The following is a 19,410-nucleotide window of genomic DNA, read 5'->3' on the forward strand; positions in this document are numbered from 1 at the left end:
ACATGTACACTGTGTAAGATTTGTGTTATATTTAACCAGGAAAGGCACAGAGAATAAAATGAAAAATAACATAGCTGAAGTTCAAGACAGTGATACTGAGAGCATTGAGATAATAGCCATGGATGATCAAGAGATTGGACAGAAATCGAATCCCAGGAAAAGTTATCAGAGAAAAAGCATGCCTGCTGCAATAAAATGCACACAGTCAAAACCGCAGGAGAAGTCTGCCAAGGCTAAAGGTCAAGGGCAAAGAAGGTCAGTGTTGTTGAAGAATGAAAACTTGACTGAAATGGGCAGTACAAGGTATCAAATTAATTTCTGTTATTTGGTATTTTTCTTACCATTAAGATTAATTGATTTAAATTAGTATTTACGCTGTCACCTCTTATATTTGCCAGCTTCTGTTCCAGCCTATTTTGGCATTATATTGAGGATGGTGTTATAAATAGTTCCACCATTTTAGTTCATCAATTTGAAAATAAAGTGGTTGATTCATTATTAAACTTTTGTCCTTTTATTGCCTAAACTTCATTAGGTAGTGGGATGTTCTGTGCTTGTGCATCTGTAAACACATAAGTATACATCTGTAAACACATAAGTATACATTGTATGTACAACCGATCCATTTGTGTCATGGTACATGTAGGTGCTACGATGACCGAATACTTTGAGCGGTTGATAAACACATGTAATGGCTGTAACTTTTTTCTGGAACACAGAAATATGTCACACACATCCATGGGTCATTCTTTGATAATGATGAAAATGAGGAAGTCTCCCTTTAATATATATTTTCTTTGCATTAATAAAGCAAAATGATATAATATTGGATATCATTTTATTCAGAATGAATGTGAGAAATGAAATAAGATAACATATATTTGATATTGCCAACTTAATTTAAATTATATTTTAAAAAGTGTAAATTACGCATGGAAAATGGGACAAAGATGGGTGCATGTCATAGAATGGGAATAAAGTATACCGTTTGGATTGGAATGCACAGGTTTTGAGTTCCACTATATACAGCAATATTTGAACTGTAATTTGCCATAAAATCATTCATGAAATTTAATGTCTTCATGAAAAAAAATAAAAGTCAAAATTCGTGTTCGTTTGTTACATGTGGTGTCCAAAAATGTTGTGTACTTCACAGGTTTTTTTTGTTTGCTCTCCCTTTATACCTAGGCTCAATGTTTTAATTGATATAAGCAAAGGAAATATTCTGGAAATTTTTTAAAGCAAATGAATGGAAACTAGCTTTTACCATTCGTTTAAAATAAATTGTCACCAAAAATATCAGAAAATGTAATTTCGTGTCCAATGTAACATATCAGGATTTAATTACTTTTCCTTTGGTCAATTGACATCTTGATGTCAGAAATTACATCTGCAACATCATTTTCATCATCTTAGTTTGATACTTTAGGAAATACATGAATACTTCTACAGTTTTGCAAATTTGAAATAGCCAACAAAATTGCTGAATTTTGACTATCTCAAGAGTCCCTCCGTTCAATTTTTTTTTTACACTTTCCTATAAAAGTGTATGCATACAGTAACAAACTTACACATTTAATGATCTTATTATGTTCCCCAAACAAAGTTTGGGAACATATTGTTTTTACTCTGTTTCTTATTATTATTATTATTCTTTTTCTCCGGTACTTTTTTGTCCGGTAGTGTTCTCAGAAACTACAAAAGGGATCGATATGAAACTTTCCAGGATGATAGTATAGCGTTTGTAGATGTGCATAGCGATAGTCATTTTGTCTGCACGTGCATGCACGCGCACGCACGTGCACTGCAATTTTGGTACAAAAAATGGAAAATCAGAATATTAAAGGGATCGATATGAAACCTAAATAGGATGGTAGTATATCATTTGTACATATGAAAAATGATAGTTATTTTGTCTGCACGCATGCGCGTGCACGTACATTACAAAATTTGTACACTAATTTTGGAATCAGTCTAACTTTTTTGTTGTTCATTGAAATGGCTTGATATTCATATCATAGTTAGATATTGAGACCCTTAACTGATTTTCATGGTCAAAATTACGAATTTGCACGTGCATGCACGTGCGCTTCATTTTGATTGGATAATACTAAAACGTTTGTAACTATCTTATTTATAAAGCGAATGAGATGATATTTACAGCATACGTATACAATATGTGTATGTATATATTAGTGTAACAAAAAATGCCAACGCGCATGCGCGTGCAACGTTTTTCAAATATTCAATTTTTAAAGGACAATAACGTTTTTGTTTTTCATCAAATTATATTGATATTAGGGGTTTAGATGTGTCTTGGTACTCCTTACAAATTGCTGTGGTTAGAATTGCTGCTCAGCACGTGCATGCACGTGTGCTGAATTCTGATTGGACGATTTTAAAATCGCTATAACTTCCTTATATGTGGTAGAAATGTTATGAAATTCATACTGTGGGTATATGATACAAATGCCTCTTGAACGACATCAACAAAAATTCGGAATCATACACGCGTGCACGTGTATGCACGTGCAACGCTTTCTTTCATTTCTTGGTACTGAAATGACCATATTGAACGTACTACATGTAATTAAAGGCTAAAATAAAATGATTTTTTGTTATAGATTCACAAGGACATCACTTTTTAATTGGGGGAGGTTTGGGGAACATCTGTAACGGTCCCCGTTACAATTAGAACTAGTTAAAAATGAATTGCAAAAAACAGATTTGCACCAAAATATGACATAAATAATGGACACTACGTAACAAGCATTTCACTCTGGGGTACGTTTTAAAAATGTTTCAAAGTGGAATAAAGCATTTGCTAATATCTTTTTATCATACTTTTTAGCTATTCTAATCCCTAATCTACAAATTAACATTGAAAGTGACACAATAGGGTCTTATTTAAAAATCTCTCTATTTGTCCCATCATTTATCACCAGTATCGTAGAATGACCCCAATACACACAAAGGTTACATGGTACACAAACTTTACAGCAGTTTCATGTACACGAGTAATGATGTTTTATTTTCTCTGTTTACGTATGTCTATTCTACTGGACAATTTCTGAGACAGTGTTTGATTTTGTGATGAATTACATGTATACTACAGTATTATCGCTTTTTCCTATACATGTTCTGAATTTAGTTTTGTTACGATTCACCGCACAAACCATTCATGTATACATGTAATTAGGGCTTCTGATTCCTGTTGGTTGGCATTGATGTGGGGGTGGGGATTTATTAAGGCAATTTGACCTTTTGTACCTGAAAACAGGTGACGGATGGTGATAGGGGGAAGTTAGGGTTATATACCGGGGGGGGGGGGGGGGGGTAGCATGTATGGAAATTGGTTCTCATTCCGATGGTGGCGAAGTAATGGGTTACAATATACTGAAGTGATAGTGTGTATAAATGACCACACATGTAGAAATAACTAATGTAAACAAGATTCTTTATTTCTTTAATTTTCTATTGATGATGTGTTATTGCAATAGATTAAGCTTTAGTTAAAACATGCGAAATGTTCCTTTTAAAAAAATATTTTTTGTTTTAGAGGTAAACATGGGAAATCCTTAACTCCCTTCGTTCCAGCAGAGATGTCCCAGTATGATTCCCACGAAAAGCAGATGTCCAGGAAAAGTCGGAGTATGTGTGGGGAGAGGCCAGAACATCAAAACTCACCAGAGACAAGCTCGCAGTAGGTTTGACATCTTTCACAGTTATTATAAAGCCAAGTTATACACTGTAACAGTACATGAGAAGTAATGGGAGTATTTTCTGTTGTTAACACTGACCTACCAACCAACAGGTGCAAAACAATATCCCCCTCTTTTTCAAGGAGGGCATAAAAAGATGGTAGTCTGATGGTCTGTAGACCAAGCCCTGTCCACTCAATATCTAAATACTCTTTGCTGTACAGTTACCAAACTTGGTACAGTGGTTACCCTTAGAGAGTATATGATCCGTATTGATTTCAGGTCGAGGGTCAAACTGGACATAGGTAGATATTGTCTGCTCAATATTTTGTGAATGCTTTGCTTGACAGACATCATATTTGGTTCACTGGTTCTACATAATTAGTAGATAACTCCTATTGATTTTGGTGTCAAAGGTCAAACTTCTCAGGGCATTAAATACTCTCTGCTCAATCTCTAACGAATCCTTTGTTTGGCATTTACCAAAGTTGGTACAGCAGTTGCCCCTAGAGAGTAGATGACCCGTATTGTTTTTCAGGTCACAAGGTCGAGTGTCAAACTGGACATTGTAAGGTATTTTCTGTTCAGTATCTTGAGAATGCTTTGCCCTAGAGAGAGAGATTGTGTGCCCTGACTGGTAGATTACCCATTATTTTTTATTGTCACTACAGACATTCTTAATGAAAAATTTACCCTTTCAGTATAATTTGATTTGATGCACTGCATTGATTGTTTTTATAATTATAGTTATTAGACCCAAATTTACTGTGACATTTAGAATATATGCAGCAGCTACATATTTATGAATTGAAATTGAATTAAAAAATTATGGATATTTGATTAATACTATTTCATTCCTGATAAAAACTACAAGCGTCAACTGTATGAACAACAAAACTAACTCAATGCTGGTAAACATGGTGACTTGGCACCAATGTTTTAGGTCACAGTTCAAGGTCAAACAACATCAAATGTATATTATCTCAAATGTTACATCAGTCAATTAATGAGGACATCAGTACGGGACATGTATTGCTTGCAGAATGATTATTTTTGTCATTATGGAAGATAAAACCAAGTTAAGGTTATTGTAATTTTGATGTGAATTCTAAAGATGCGCAGATGAAGTTGTAGCTCTCTGGGGAAAAAATTGGAATAGACAAGAGAGCAGCAGATTTAGCCATCATAAAAACCTTCGAATTACAGCGCAACTTTTTCTGCACCCGATACAAGTCTCTAGGATGGGTCCAAATTAGTCATATCTTTTAATGTTAATACTGAACACCTATTATATTGTGTGAAGCCTTTCATCAGTGTATGCACTTATGAGGGCATTGAAGTTGTAGGAACACATCTTGTTTTATACTTTTGCTGAATGTTAAAATTTAATTAGCTTAGATATTCAGAACAGGAAATGTTTTCTAGATTTCATAGCCCTTGGGAGCAGTGATACCTTTTCACTAGTATTCAGGTGACCGATAAGGCCTGTGGGCCTCTTGTTGTTATGCCCTGAAATGTACATGTATTTAAAATCTAAAAACTGGACTTAAAATGCTCATTATGAGAAGTCGGTTTGTTTGTTCATTCATATTGAGACGTCACCAGCTGTAGGTGAAGTTTCCACCAATCTAGATCTATGCATGACGGTCAGGGCCACAACAGTTATAGTTGTTTATCATGGCAACATCTGCTGCAACACAGAACATCTGTGTTGTTGTTCTTAACAAACTCTCATCTGAAAGACCCTCAACTTTCATTTCTAAATGATAAACATTTGGTAAAAGAACTGTCATTACCTAATTTAGAATATTCAAGACATTGACATTTGTAATAGTTTTTTCATGTATTTATAAATGCAAAATCGCATTTATCATGACTTGTGGAAACATTTTTGCTCCTTTACAAAAATGAGCTCACTGGGCTTCCTTAGATATGATGGGAAAGAAGAAGGAAGGTGTTTAAGCTTTTTATGCCCCCCTTTGCAACTGTCGGTCGGTCTGTAGACCACATGTTGTCCACTCAATATCTTGAGAACCATTCACTTGATGATAATGATATTTCATATGCAGGTTGGTTATGAGTGGAAGATGACCCCTATTGTTTTTCAGGTCAAAAGGTCAAGGGTCAATCTACTCTGGACATAGGAATATAATGTCCGCTCAATATCTCAAGAACCCTTTGCTTGAAAGACATGAAACTTGGCACACTGGTACATCCTAAGGAGTAAATGACCCCTATTGATTTTGAGGTCATAAGGTCAAGGGTCAAACTGGGCATAGGAATATACTGACCATTCAATGTCTAGGGAACCCTTTGCTTGACAGACATCAAACTTGGTACACTAGTACATCTTCAGAAGAAGATGACCCCTATTGATTTTGAGGCCACATGGTCAAAGGTCAAGGGTCAAACTGGACATAGGAATTTACTGTCCGTTCAATATATTGAGAACCCTTTTCTTGACAGAAATCAAACTTGGTACACTGGTACATCTTCAGGAGTTGATGACCCCTATTGAATTTTAGGTCACATGGTCAATTCACTCTTGACATAGGAAGATATTGTCTGCTCAATATTTTGAGTTGATGATAATACTATCAATTAAATGAGGTGTGTGTATAACCCTTTTCAATTTTGCACCATGGGGGGCATATGTGTTTTACAAACATCTCTTGTTTTAATTTGAAATGAAGTGTCCTTTTTAGCTCGCCTGAATCACAGGCTCAAGTGAGCTTTTCTGATAAAAAATCTGTTGGCCAAAAGCATCCTTGGGTGAAGGGCTTTCAAGTTTTTCAAATGAAAGGCAATGCCCCTTTCAAAGGGGAGATAATCACAAAAATAGGATGGGGTCATTTAAAAATCTTCTTCTCAAGAACCACTGGGGCAGAGGAGCTGAAATTTACATGAAAGCTTCCTGACATAATGCAGATTCAAGTTTGTACAAATCATGTCCCCCAGGGGTAGGTTGGGGCCACAATATGGGATCAAAGTTTGACATGGGAATAAATAGGGAAAATCTTTAAAAATCTTCTTCTCAAGAACCACTGGGCCAGAAAAGCTGAGATTTACATGTAAGCTTCCTGACATTGTGCAGATTCAAGATTGATCAAATCATGGCCCCTGGGGTAGTATGGGGCCACAATAGGGGATCAAAGTTTTACATACAAATATATATGGAGAAAATCTTCAAAAATCTTCTTCTCAAGAACCACTGGACTAGGAAAGTACAAATTTACATGAAAGCTTCCTGACATAGTGCAGATTCAAGTTTGTTAAATTCATGGCCCCCGGGATGTAGGATGGGGCCACAATAGGGGATCAAAATTTTACATACTAATATTAAGGGAAAATCATTAAAAATCTTCTTCTGGAGAATCACTGGGCCAGTAAAGTATACATTTACATGAAAGCTTCCTGACATAATGCAGATTCAAGTTTGTAAAAATCATGGTCCCCGGGGGTAGGTTGGGGGCCACAATAGGAACCAAAGTTTTACATGCAAATATATATGAAAAATCTTTAGATATTGGCCAAGGTGACTCAGGTGAGCGATGTGGCCCATGGGTCTTTTATTATACCCCCCGCAACAAGTTGTGGGGGGGTATACTGGAATCGGGTTGTCCGTCTGTCTGTCCGTCCATCCTTCTGTAGACGCAATGGTTTCCGGGCTCCAAAGCATTATCCTTTCCACCTACCGTCACCATATCATATATATGGACTACCCATGGGATGAAGATGTTCCCTATCGATTTTGGGGTCAAAGGTCAAACGCACTGGACATCGAAGTAGCAATATGGTTTCCGGGCTCTAAAGCGTTATCCTTTCCACCTACAGTCACCATATCATACATATGGACCCATGGAATGAAGATGTTCCCTATCGATTTTGGGGTTCAAAGGTCAAGTGCACTGGACATCGAAGTAGCAATATGGTTTCCGGCCTCTAATGCGTTATCCTTTCCACCTACAGTCACCATATCATACATATGGACTACCCATGGGATGAAAATGTTCCCTATCAATTTTGGGGTCAAAAGGTCACGCGCACTGGACATCGAAGTAGCAATATGGTTCGGTTTGTCATGCCATTTGTTTTTTACACTCAGAAAAGAGGTAGTTTATACCTATTACCAACACCCTTTGGGAGATTGGGGTAAGCGGGGGGTATTCTTAGTGAGCATTGCTCACAGTACCTCTTGTTTTGAACTAGTTTAAAATTCCCCGGTAAATTCATGAAAATCTCAAAATTTAGGTTATCAGGCAATAAGTTGGGAGACTATCATCGTCCAGAGCAACAAGATGGCGATGACACTGCATCCAGTTTTATTCAGGAGTTTTTGTTCTTCACGAGGCAGAGGACGGAGCAGAACCACAAGTCGGTAAACCGTAAGACACAAGAAACAATTAGGAACAAATCGTCCCAGAGGAAGTTATCAAAGGATACGAAGATCAGTATAGACGATTCAATAGATCCAAATGATGAGATTGAGAAATGGAAGAAAGGAAAGCCTAAAGTGGGCGGTAAAAGAAAGAAAAAATCGGAGATTAGTGAGGAGAAAGAGATATATGTAGAAGTAACTGGAGAACCACAGTCGCATTCTCCAGCAAAGCAATCAAAAGGAAACAAGTCCTCACACAAGACTTCTAGGGAGAGGAAAATGTCTTCTGAAGGCAGCCAGAAGTCTCATCATCTCAGAAGCAAAAACAAGAAAGAAAATTGTGAATTACCACTCGCTGATGTGAATACATGTGATGATGAAGTTCTAAGTGAGATAGAGGCCTCTGAGTTAGTGATCGAGGGTGAGGAGGTCACAGACAGTCCAAAGCCTGCGGGAAAGAGGAAGTCAAGTGTCACAAAAGAAAGCATTAAAAAAGTGTCAAAGAAGTCCAGGAAATCCCGAAGTGTCACAGCTCAGCATTCGTTAGAAGACTCTAGGACTGTAGACAATGAACAAACCGATCTACAACAAGTGGATAATTTCTCAGAAGACGAAAGAGATCCAGTTTTTAAAAATGATAAAACTACAACAAGAGGAAGCATGGTTACAGATCAAAGTGGTGCGTGTGAATCAACTTCAGAAGCTGTGCAGGGAACTCCAAAAGGTAGGAGAAAAAGCCGGACACAGCAAAAGTCGAGAAAATCATCCACTGGGGTATCCCATGTTTCAGAAGAGCAAGAGAAAACTGAAATGGTGAAGCCAAGGCAAAATGCTTCAGCTCATACTAGTAGGTTTATCAATAGTTTTTTGTCAGAAGACCATGAAAGGCAAGAAGTGGATACAGGTACTAAAGACAAGGCTTCTAAATCTAAGAGTACTAACAAGACAAGAAAATCCAAAAGTAAGAATGACTCAATGCAAAGGAAAATTGATAGTGCACAAAAGTGTAGCAAGTTTCAAAACAAAACGTTTACAGGTACATCTGAAGGAAAGTCAGCGAAAGAAGACAGGTGTGGATTGGTTGGTGGTAGAATGGGAAGGAAATCCACTAGGAGTCTCCACTCAGATGTCATCGGCAGTATTGAGAAACTACAGGGAACTACAACAGGGCTGGAAAAACCCGAGGATTTCACAAGTAGTGTTGAGAAGGATGCTGATCCTAATGACCTGTATACCGAAAAAGAAAAAGTAACCTCAACAAGAAGTAAGAGAAAAAGGCAGAAGAGGAGTTTCCAGCAGGAGGAGGTAAAAAAGAGAGATCGATCAATAAGAAGCACGAAAAGGAAAGAAAGTGAAGAGAACGGCGTTGTTAATTCTAACCTGGAGGAAGAAGATGCTGAAGGGATCCAGGGCCAAACTGACATTGTGAGTGAGCATGCTGGGTCTAATACAAACAAAAGTGAAAATTTATCAGCAAGGAACAGCAGACGACAAAGGAGGCTTAAAAGCTTAGATTTACGTGAAGTTCCAAACGAGATGAACAAGAGAAGGGGGGACAACTCTGTGAGATCAGTGAGAAGTAAAAGTTTAGGAGGTCGTAATGTTGGGGAGGGACTGGAAGCTGAGGCTGATGATGCAGAGATTGAGGAGGAAGATGTAAACAATGGTACCATCAAAGACGCTCCTGGAAAGACATGTGACCAAGATGAAGGTGAAATTAATTATGTAGTCTCAAAGCAATTTTGTAGTCTCATGATTGATGAAATATAGTTTTAGACAGTTATTAAAAATCAGAAATCTTGATGTGTGAATTAAAGCACATATTTTAATGTTAAAGAGAAAATAAAAAGTTTCTGAAAAAGAAAACTAGATGATGTTTTAAGACTCTGACGAGTACTTTATACCAAAAGAAATAGACAGAAACTTAAATTCAACTCCTTAGATGAATAATTTAAATGTTTTCTTCCAGACCAGCAGGATGATGTCAGCAGAACAGAAAACCATTGTCTGACTCCTGTGTCCCTGTACCAGGGGGATGAAGACCTGCTCAAAAGTGGTGTCTCATTCCGGCACAGAAACAGACAGTCTATCAAGAATTCTACCATGAATTATACCTCATCTGGCAGTAAGCATTATTCTTGTTTGTTAGTTTAGAACAATTATCTTGATTTGTGTTAACAAGTACATGTGAATAGCATGAAATAAACATGATAGAATATGTTTATAAATATTTGTAATGTATCAACACAGTCACATATTTGAACTTTTGATGTGAGCTCTTTGATATACATAAGTTTATTCAAGTTATATTTGTGAATGTTGGCATCAAGTTGGATGTAAATTTACAATCATGTGAGTGGAATTTTACATCCAGTGAGTGCCAATATTCACCAATATATGTTGAATAAACTCATTTATTATTCGCTGAAACATATTTCAGTTTTTTAAAAATAATTTATTCATTTTCTCGTCAAGTTGAGAAACTGGAGCATTATTGGCATCGACACACGTATGAATGGATATATATCACAGTTATGCAAATTTTCCATGTTCACCAAATTGCTTTGATTAATGCTAGTGAAATGTTTCAAATTATGAGTGATCATTTTTTCTGGAATCGGTGTCAAAATGAAATGAGTTAATTGATACTTAATACTGTGTAGATACAACATTGAAAGCTTATCATAGGAGATTTGAACCACCATGTTTGTTGATAGTTGGAGTGCGATAACGTTAACTTGTACCCAGGATGATTTAGTTACAAACAAATTATTAACTACATACATGTATATATTTATACAATAGATTAGGACTTTGTTTCCTAAAGTGTAAAATTTGACTCATTGTACCCCGTGTCCCATTAGGAAGTCCTGTACCCTTGACGAAGCACATGAACCTTATGAATTCATCCGCTCCAGGATTGACACCAATTCTAAAACAACCGGGATCAGCAAAGCTTGGAAAGCGACGACGGGTAACCATTAATCATCTGGTGCAGGAACAGACCTACCAAGTCCGTAATGCATCAGGTTTGTTGATGACAAGAAGTTGATCTAAACATGTTCGTTTGGAGGATTAACCTTGCCTAGTTGTACAGCTTGCATGTAAATGTACCAGTATGAGAAAACATGTAATCACAAATTGGAATACATTAGGTGTAGAATTTACTGTAATGTTGAAAATGATTGGTGGGGTTTATTGTTTTTTTCTTCATTATAAACGGTTATCTTTTAGAAAATTCAATACACAATGAAAAATTTACAGTGATATTTGTTTTGTGCATGAATATTCACCTATCTCCTTACAGTATTTATTGCAATACACCAGTGAACTTGTTAAAGACTATTTAAAATCATCTTATTGATATGTGAATAATTTATTTACATTTTGTGAAATTTCATTGGTGAATGGAGTCTCGTCTAGCAAGCCTATAGCAGAACTGATGATTTTCCTGTCCATGTCCTGTGCACAGCTTCAATTTGTGCATATCACTGTCAACTCGACATCAATAAACATATCAGACGTACTCGGGCATCTAAATTTTTCTTTGTGGGAAATTGCTATAACAGTTTGATTTATTCATACTAATGATAAAATACGTGTAAATATAAACTGCAGACATATACTTGTATATGGATTCAGTAATCATTAACCAAGATATGTGGTGAAAGTTTTTGTTGTTTATATTGATTCCAACATTAAACTGTTAGAACAGCAGAAAATTATTTACAATTTATCAAAGTGTCACAAACACTCATTCCTGGTCTGCATTTACAATTTATAATATCCTCTTCTTTTTTAAAAGTTTGTCCTGCATAATTTGTTGAAGACAACGTGCTCAATTGAGAAATCACCCTCACAATTTTCTACATCAGACATGTGAGGAAATACACACACATTTCATATGTTTTAAAAATATCCAGAATCTTGTGGATCTAATGGACAATAACAGCATTACTACATTGTACATGTAGTAGGAATAATGAGGAAAATCTTATTCCTGAAATTTGTTTTCCATAAATTCAAGTACCTTTGTACCAGTGATTAGTTCACAAAAGAGAACCAACTTTGACAGCCTAAAATTTTACTCTTATACAGTATTGAATTATGATTTTTATTACTTTATTGGAAAAAGATATATCCAAAGCATTTGCAGTTGACTTCAGTCACAATGGTTAGAAAATGCAATGTTGTTTGCAATGTCAAATGTGTTTTACAGGAGAAAACCAGAATCTTTCAACAAATGCTGGTTCCCTGACCTCATTTTCTATGAATGCCACACCAATCCATATCTTCCAGACGACTACCAGTGAATCTCCTGTACCCCAAGTTTTAATGCCACCACAGCCCAAAATTTGTAAGTAACCCAGAGGAGAAAGGGGGCTATGTAATACAGAATTTCATTTTGTACCCCCGATGTGGGCTGTCACCATAGTTCAAAACATACAGACATAACTGCATTCTTTTTGTTTTTTCTGTGTGATACGGGCTATTCTATTCATGCTCAGTACTGTGATAGGTGGTTATTGTACAAGATTGGTATTGAGTGTGATTAAAATTGAATGTAGATTTCTAATAGTCTGGTGCATCATACTTTTTGATGACCCCGTAACTAACTTTTGTTTTGACTCTGTTAAGGAGGAATAACAAACCAGAGAAATCTGATACGGATGGAAAGTGGAAGATATATACAATAATATTTTGAACTTGAAAACTTTCAAATTTACCATATTTAGTTAAAGAATGCAGTTTTTGTAGAAATTAAACTGGATAAAAAATTGAAATCCCCTTTTATAATTAAACCCACGATCTACAGATCGGCAGTTGACAAGTTAACCTACTGAGCAACACAGATGGGATGTTAGATACATATATTTCTGATATTTATAAATTCATTCAAGTTTCAAAAGAGGCTAAACAATGAAGTGGCAAAAATGTCAGAGAATTTTTAATAGAGTATTTTTACAATAAGCTTTATCTTGTTCTGGTTGTTCTACTTCAGTCCTTCCAGAAGATGGCCCTGACGGATTACGGAGGTCAAGACGAGTTCGGTGTCAGCCTGTGGCCTGGTATAAAGGGGAACGACTGGTCTATGAACGAAGGAAATCAGGTTATGGCTCTTTAATCACAGTGCATTTTTTTGTCCATCAATAATTTCAACAATATCAGGCCTGGAGGTTCTGAATGTTCTGAGTACGTTCTCTGTACTCCAACCCATAATCCGTGCTCCATACTCCAACCCATAACCCGTGCTCCATACTCCAACCCATAATCCGTGCTCCATACTCCAACCCATAATCCGTGCTCCATACTCCAACCCATAATCCATGCTCCATACTCAAACCCATAATCCGTGCTCCATACTCCAACCCATAATCCGTGCTCCATACTCAAACCCATAATCCGTGCTCCATACTCAAACCCATAATCCATGCTCCATACTCAAACCCATAATCTGTGCTCCATACCCAAACCCATAATCTGTGCTCCCTACCCAAACCCATAATCCATGCTCCATACCCAAACCCATAATCCATGCTCCATACCCAAACCCATAATCCATGCTTCATATTCAAACCCATAATCCGTGCTTCATATTCAAACCCATAATCCGTGCTCCATACTCAAACCCATAATCCATGCTCCATACTCAAACCCATAATCTATGCTCCATACTCAAACCCATAATCCGTGCTCTAAAGCCATACTTGTACTCAAACCCATAATCCATGCTCCATACTCAAACCCATGATACGCGCTCCATACTCAAACCCATAATCCGTGCTCCAAAGCCATACCCATACTATAACCCATAATCCGTGCTCCACTCAAACTCATAATCCATGCTCCATACTCATACTCAAACCCATAATCCATGCTCCATACTCAAACCCATAATCTGTGCTCCATACTCAAACCCATAATCTGTGCTCCATACTCAAACCCATAATCTGTGCTCCGAAGCCATACTCATACTCAAAATTTATACATAGAGTGGAATATTGAGTATGGTTTGGAGCACGGATTGTGGGGTTGAGTACAGAGTACGTGCTGAGGACATTTTTTAACCTCCAGTCCAGGAGAAAATTTCTGTGTTAGAATTTATTATAAGTCACAATTGATGCAGTCATATTGTGAGAATGCCCATAAACATCAACAGCTTATAAAGTATTTAATGTTTAACATAGGTGAAAATCTTTGCAGGTTTGGGCATCAAGAAAGTAGAGCCATCTCATGTAGAAATGCTGATGCTGGCTCAGGAAGCAAAACGAAAGAGAAACCTTATGAAGAGGCGGAACAGAATCCGTATGTACAATAACGTGATTATGCATACTCACAATTGATGCTACAAAAGTACTGCAAGAGATGTTTAAGCCCCAGTAATCAGATTCGGGGGCATATACTTATAGTTTTTTGTCTGTCCCTCTGTTTGTCTGCAAAAACTTTAACCTTGACCATAAATTTTGAATGGATGGTGATAGGGCTTTCATATATCACTTGTGTATTCCTTGTGACAAGATCTCTCTTTGGGTTTGGTAATTATTTTGCTGCAATTTTGTCTGTAATGCTGTGAATCATTTTTCCACAAAAATGTGCATTGAAGCATGGATATCAGTTTCAGAGGAACATGATTTTGAATCGGATCACCCGTGTGGTGATCCGGAAAGTTGGATCTATCAAAACACAGATTATTAATGAGTATATATGTATATTATTACTACAGTAACTTGATCTGAGGAGTCGGATCACGTCGAGTTGACAGGCGCGGATCATCAGATCACATGAAACGTGAAGTGCCTGTCAACAAGACGTAACCCAACTCTTCGGATCAAGTTACTGTAGTAATGATATATTTATTATATATATACCCCCTATGCATTTTAAGTCCACATTTATAAAACAATAAACGTAATCCAAATTATCAAAAACGCAGGCATGCAGTGAAATTATGTTTTGTGTACGCAGTTTTGTTTGTGACGCGGTCAATATTTTCCACAAAAAAACGTTGCGTTGATGCATTGTGACATCAGTTTCAGAGGATTCTGATATGGAATCAGAAAACCAGTGTGTGGTGATCCGGAAAACCGGATCACACTCTGTGAAATCCACAGTATCAAAAAATGAAACATTGATGGGTATATAATGAATAATAAATGTGTCATACTTGCAGCATGTACATGTAAAATGATGTGAGGTGGGGAAAAGAACATGCCATTGATTTCTTTGTCAGAATGTTAGAGGTCAAGGTTACGTGTCAGTGATTGAATGTACATTGTAGCAATGTTATGGACAACATATTAACAATAACATCCCAGTTTTCTGTGTCATATACAGTAAAACTCAAATATAGCGAACACGGATATAGCGAAATTACGGCTATAGCGAAGTGAAAACGATTTCCCTGGCAAATTCTTTATATATTCTATATAAAAATCTGTGTCTATAACGAACACGGATATAGCGAATTTACAGATATAACGAAGTAAATTCCTATTCCCCTTGAATTAAAAATGAACGTAAAAATCACCTTTTATAACGAATTTATTGTTTTCATTTTAAACTCTTTGTGATTTTTAACAATCGTTTTCCATTGACATAAAGAATCCACACTTATTACAAAATTTATGTTTGTATTTTTTCAAAAAAGGTTGTTAACGGAAAACAATACTTACACATACGTTTAGGAAATATATTGTCGTTAATTAAATTTGAAGTTTGATTGCATTTATTTTATCGTACACTCCTTTATTTGTGTAAAGCAATAAGTAAATGTCAATTACAATAGACTGTACATGTATGTATTGCGCAATTTTTTTTTTTTTTGGACATTTCTCTCTAGACATGTTCTTGCATGAGTTAATAATCCATCAAGATAAATTATCATATATAAATCAACGTGTATATTTTTTGTATAAAAATATTTCTTCTCGAAAATATATAGGCTTCATTTCTTTTAAAGACATTACAAACGCAAGTATATCGATTACTGCTTTTTTAGAGAACTGATACATGTAGAACAAATCAGTTTTATAACGAATTCGTTATATTTGAATTATGAATTCGCTATAAACGTATAGCGAATTACGCTTATAGTGAATTTTTATAGAGGGTCCCCAGAAATTCGCTATATCAGAGTTTTACTGTATACTACAGAGCTAGCATCGTCACTAACCACGCTTACTGAGTCCAGGAGAACCTACCCTACGAACGGAGATGGTCGGCGTAGTTTGTGACGATGCAGGGCCAGCAGATAGAAAGAAAAAATCCACATTGATTTCTGGGTCCAAAGATCAAGGTCGCAGTGGTTGAATAAAACTGTCTTGTATGCAACATACATGTATAGAGCACTACTCTCTGCTTAGATTCATACATGTACTTCCTAAAGAGATATCGCTTAGGGAGAGAAAAATAGTGATTTTATATCAAGAGGTCAAGGTAGCTAACGTCTACTGAAATATTGACAGTGGATAAAGATTAACAGTGTAGTTTTCCTTCCTATACTTGTTACAGATATGTAAAGGGGAAAAAAGCTACCAATTTCTTGATTTCTATGTCATGTTGTCATTATTGAAGATCACAGTAATTGTATTACTTAATCCCTTGGAAAAATGTCAAGGTCTATATGTAAATACGAAATCATACTTTTCTCGTAAATTTTGAGACAAATAAACGAAAAATTGATGACCAAATTTAGTCTCTGATTCTCACATCAAACCACCATATGCTTGAATCACAATATCATATCTAATGAATAGGTCTAATCACAGTAGTGATGTGGTTATGTTCGAATTAAACAGCTTGATCAAAGATTGGTCCATTGTATTTACAATAATATACAACAGAAATGAAAGTAGAAAGAAAGGTTGCATGAAAGTAGAAAGGAAATTCGACGATTATTTTATCATACAATGTTCTAATTTTTTTGTAGTCCATCATGACAAAATTTACTAGATTCGGACTACCGCGTTAGTGTCAAAACCTGCTTAGACATTCAGAATTATAAATTTTTTCTAGATTTCATAGTCTAAGTCCTTGGGACCAGTGATACTTTTTACTAATACTCAGGTGGCCGATAATGCCTGTGAGCCTCTTGTTCTCTTATTCGCAACGTAAGTAAAAGATTCTGAAAAGTCATCATTCAATATCTTTTACATATGTTGCGAATAAGGGAACAAGAGGCCCACATGTTTTCTATTTATTAACTTAGAGAATACCTGATGACTATGTTTTCTAATTATTGACATAGAGAATACCTGATGACTATGTTTTCTAATTATTGACATAGAGAATACCTGATGACTATGTTTTCTGTTTATTAACATAGAGAATACCTGATGACTATGTTTTCTGTTTAATAACATAGAGAATACCTGATGACTATGTTTTCTAAATATTAACACAGAGAATTAATTATTGACATAGAGAATACCTGATGACTATGTTTTCTATTTATTAACATAGAGAATACCTGATGACTATGTTTTCTGTTTATTAACACAGAGAATTAATTATTGACATAGAGAATACCTGATGACTATGTTTTCTATTTATTAACATAGAGAATACCTGATGACTATGTTTTCTGTTTATTAACATAGAGAATACCTTATGATTATGTTTTCTGTTTATTAACATAGAGAATACCTGATGACTATGTTTTCTAATAATTAACATAGAAAATACCTGATGACTATGTTTTCTATTTATTAACATAAAGAATACCTGACAACTGTATTTTCTAGGTAAAGGGACTAAAGTTACCCCATCCCCACGCAGGAATTTGTCCGTGCACACCACACTGGATCCAGATTTACAAGACACTAGCGATGAGGAAGTTCCTGTCTTAGACCCAAGCATTAATGAGGAAGTGTTAATGGGTAGGACCTACTTTGTTGTTAATGTAAACTTAATCATTGTATATAGTACATGTAGCCCTAACCAACTCGCATGGGCCAAAGTCTTGATATTTACGTGTTTTTTTTCTTTCCCAAATTCACTGTATACAAGCCAATGACCATAGTATATATTACGGTCATCAAAAAATGGCAGTTGACATCATCGGTAAGAATTTTATAATCACGATTTCAAATGACTGATAATTCATTTGCTTCATTTTATGATGCTTATCAAGTAGCCAGTGTAGTATTCTTAGTGTTAAGTCACTGGATCTCTCCAAAAGCAAGCTTATTTATCGATAAAATGAACTCCCAAGTTTTGTAGTATGATCGTAACAAACAATGTTTATCATTTTAACGAAGACCGTAAATTATGAATTTGATGACCGTATACATACTATATATTGAATTTGCTTGTGTATTAAAATCAATTTAAATGCATTTTGAAGAGTTAAAAATAGCTTTGGTTTTGCATCATGACTACCCCGTGAAGTAAACCAGCAACAGCACCTTTTTCCTACGAGTTATTAGGAAGGCTACTTTCACTTCTGGAATCCTGATTCAAAATCGGAATATACAGTCATCATAAATATTTGTTACGGTCATCACACTACAAAACTTGGATGTTGTTTTATCAATAAATAAGCTTGCTTTTGGAGAAAACTAGTGACTAACATTAAGAATACTCCACTGAATACTTGATCATAAAATGATGCAAATGAATAATCAATTGTTTGAAATTGTAATTATAAAATTCTTATCGATGAGGTTAGCTGCCATTTTTTGATGACCATAACATATACTACGGTCATCAGCTTGAACACAGTGGAATTAGACTTGTTTTCATTTCTGAATGATTTTGGATTGTTTTATATATCTTGGGGCATTTTGCATAGAACAACATCAAAACGTCTACCAACAGAAGTTACTTCTGCATTATGATAATTATTTCACACCAAACATGCAAGGTACCAGAAATTTCAGTTCGACAGTACACTAAACAAGAAATTGATAAGTGATACATACTAGTGAAAATGTCAACATACATGTAAGTACACCGGGTAAAAAAATTCTAAAGCTCTCTGAAATGGAGTGAAAAATTAAAGAAACAAAATTACAGACCCCTATTAAGTGTTTATCCAACCATCAAGCAAACAAAGAAATCATGTAACAATGTGGGTACTAATAACAAATCCCAGAGGGAGAAGGATTAGCTGTCAGAGGACTTCAAATTGATATATCTGCATCATTAGGTCAGAAACATCAAGTTTTCAACAACAAAAAATTTAAAAAAGACTTCATTGCCAAATGAATAGGAGTACATGATTAAGGCAGTTGCCGACTAATATCCCTGTATATGGTTTAGGTTTTGGTCCTAGGACACCCTACAGGGTGTTATTTTTAGATGTTAAGTACTTGTACATGTTGTCATTGA

The 19,410-nt window shown here is 35.8% G+C and overlaps 1 protein-coding gene across 1 annotated transcript in view; it reads left to right on the top strand.

Moving 5' to 3' along the window:
* Positions 1 to 19,410, top strand: part of LOC125670719 (centromere protein C-like) — a 64,323-nt gene that overhangs the window by 20,392 nt on the left and 24,521 nt on the right. Inside the window, exons 13-21 of the mRNA XM_056163848.1 lie at positions 40 to 255; positions 3,560 to 3,703; positions 7,953 to 9,790; positions 10,049 to 10,204; positions 10,944 to 11,108; positions 12,299 to 12,436; positions 13,082 to 13,189; positions 14,284 to 14,385; positions 17,823 to 17,957. Coding sequence (XP_056019823.1) covers positions 40 to 255; positions 3,560 to 3,703; positions 7,953 to 9,790; positions 10,049 to 10,204; positions 10,944 to 11,108; positions 12,299 to 12,436; positions 13,082 to 13,189; positions 14,284 to 14,385; positions 17,823 to 17,957 — 3,002 coding nt within the window. The remainder of the gene's footprint in view (positions 1 to 39; positions 256 to 3,559; positions 3,704 to 7,952; positions 9,791 to 10,048; positions 10,205 to 10,943; positions 11,109 to 12,298; positions 12,437 to 13,081; positions 13,190 to 14,283; positions 14,386 to 17,822; positions 17,958 to 19,410) is intronic.

This window comes from Ostrea edulis, chromosome 4 (assembly GCF_947568905.1).
Source record: "Ostrea edulis chromosome 4, xbOstEdul1.1, whole genome shotgun sequence".
Lineage (NCBI taxonomy): Eukaryota > Metazoa > Mollusca > Bivalvia > Ostreida > Ostreidae > Ostrea > Ostrea edulis.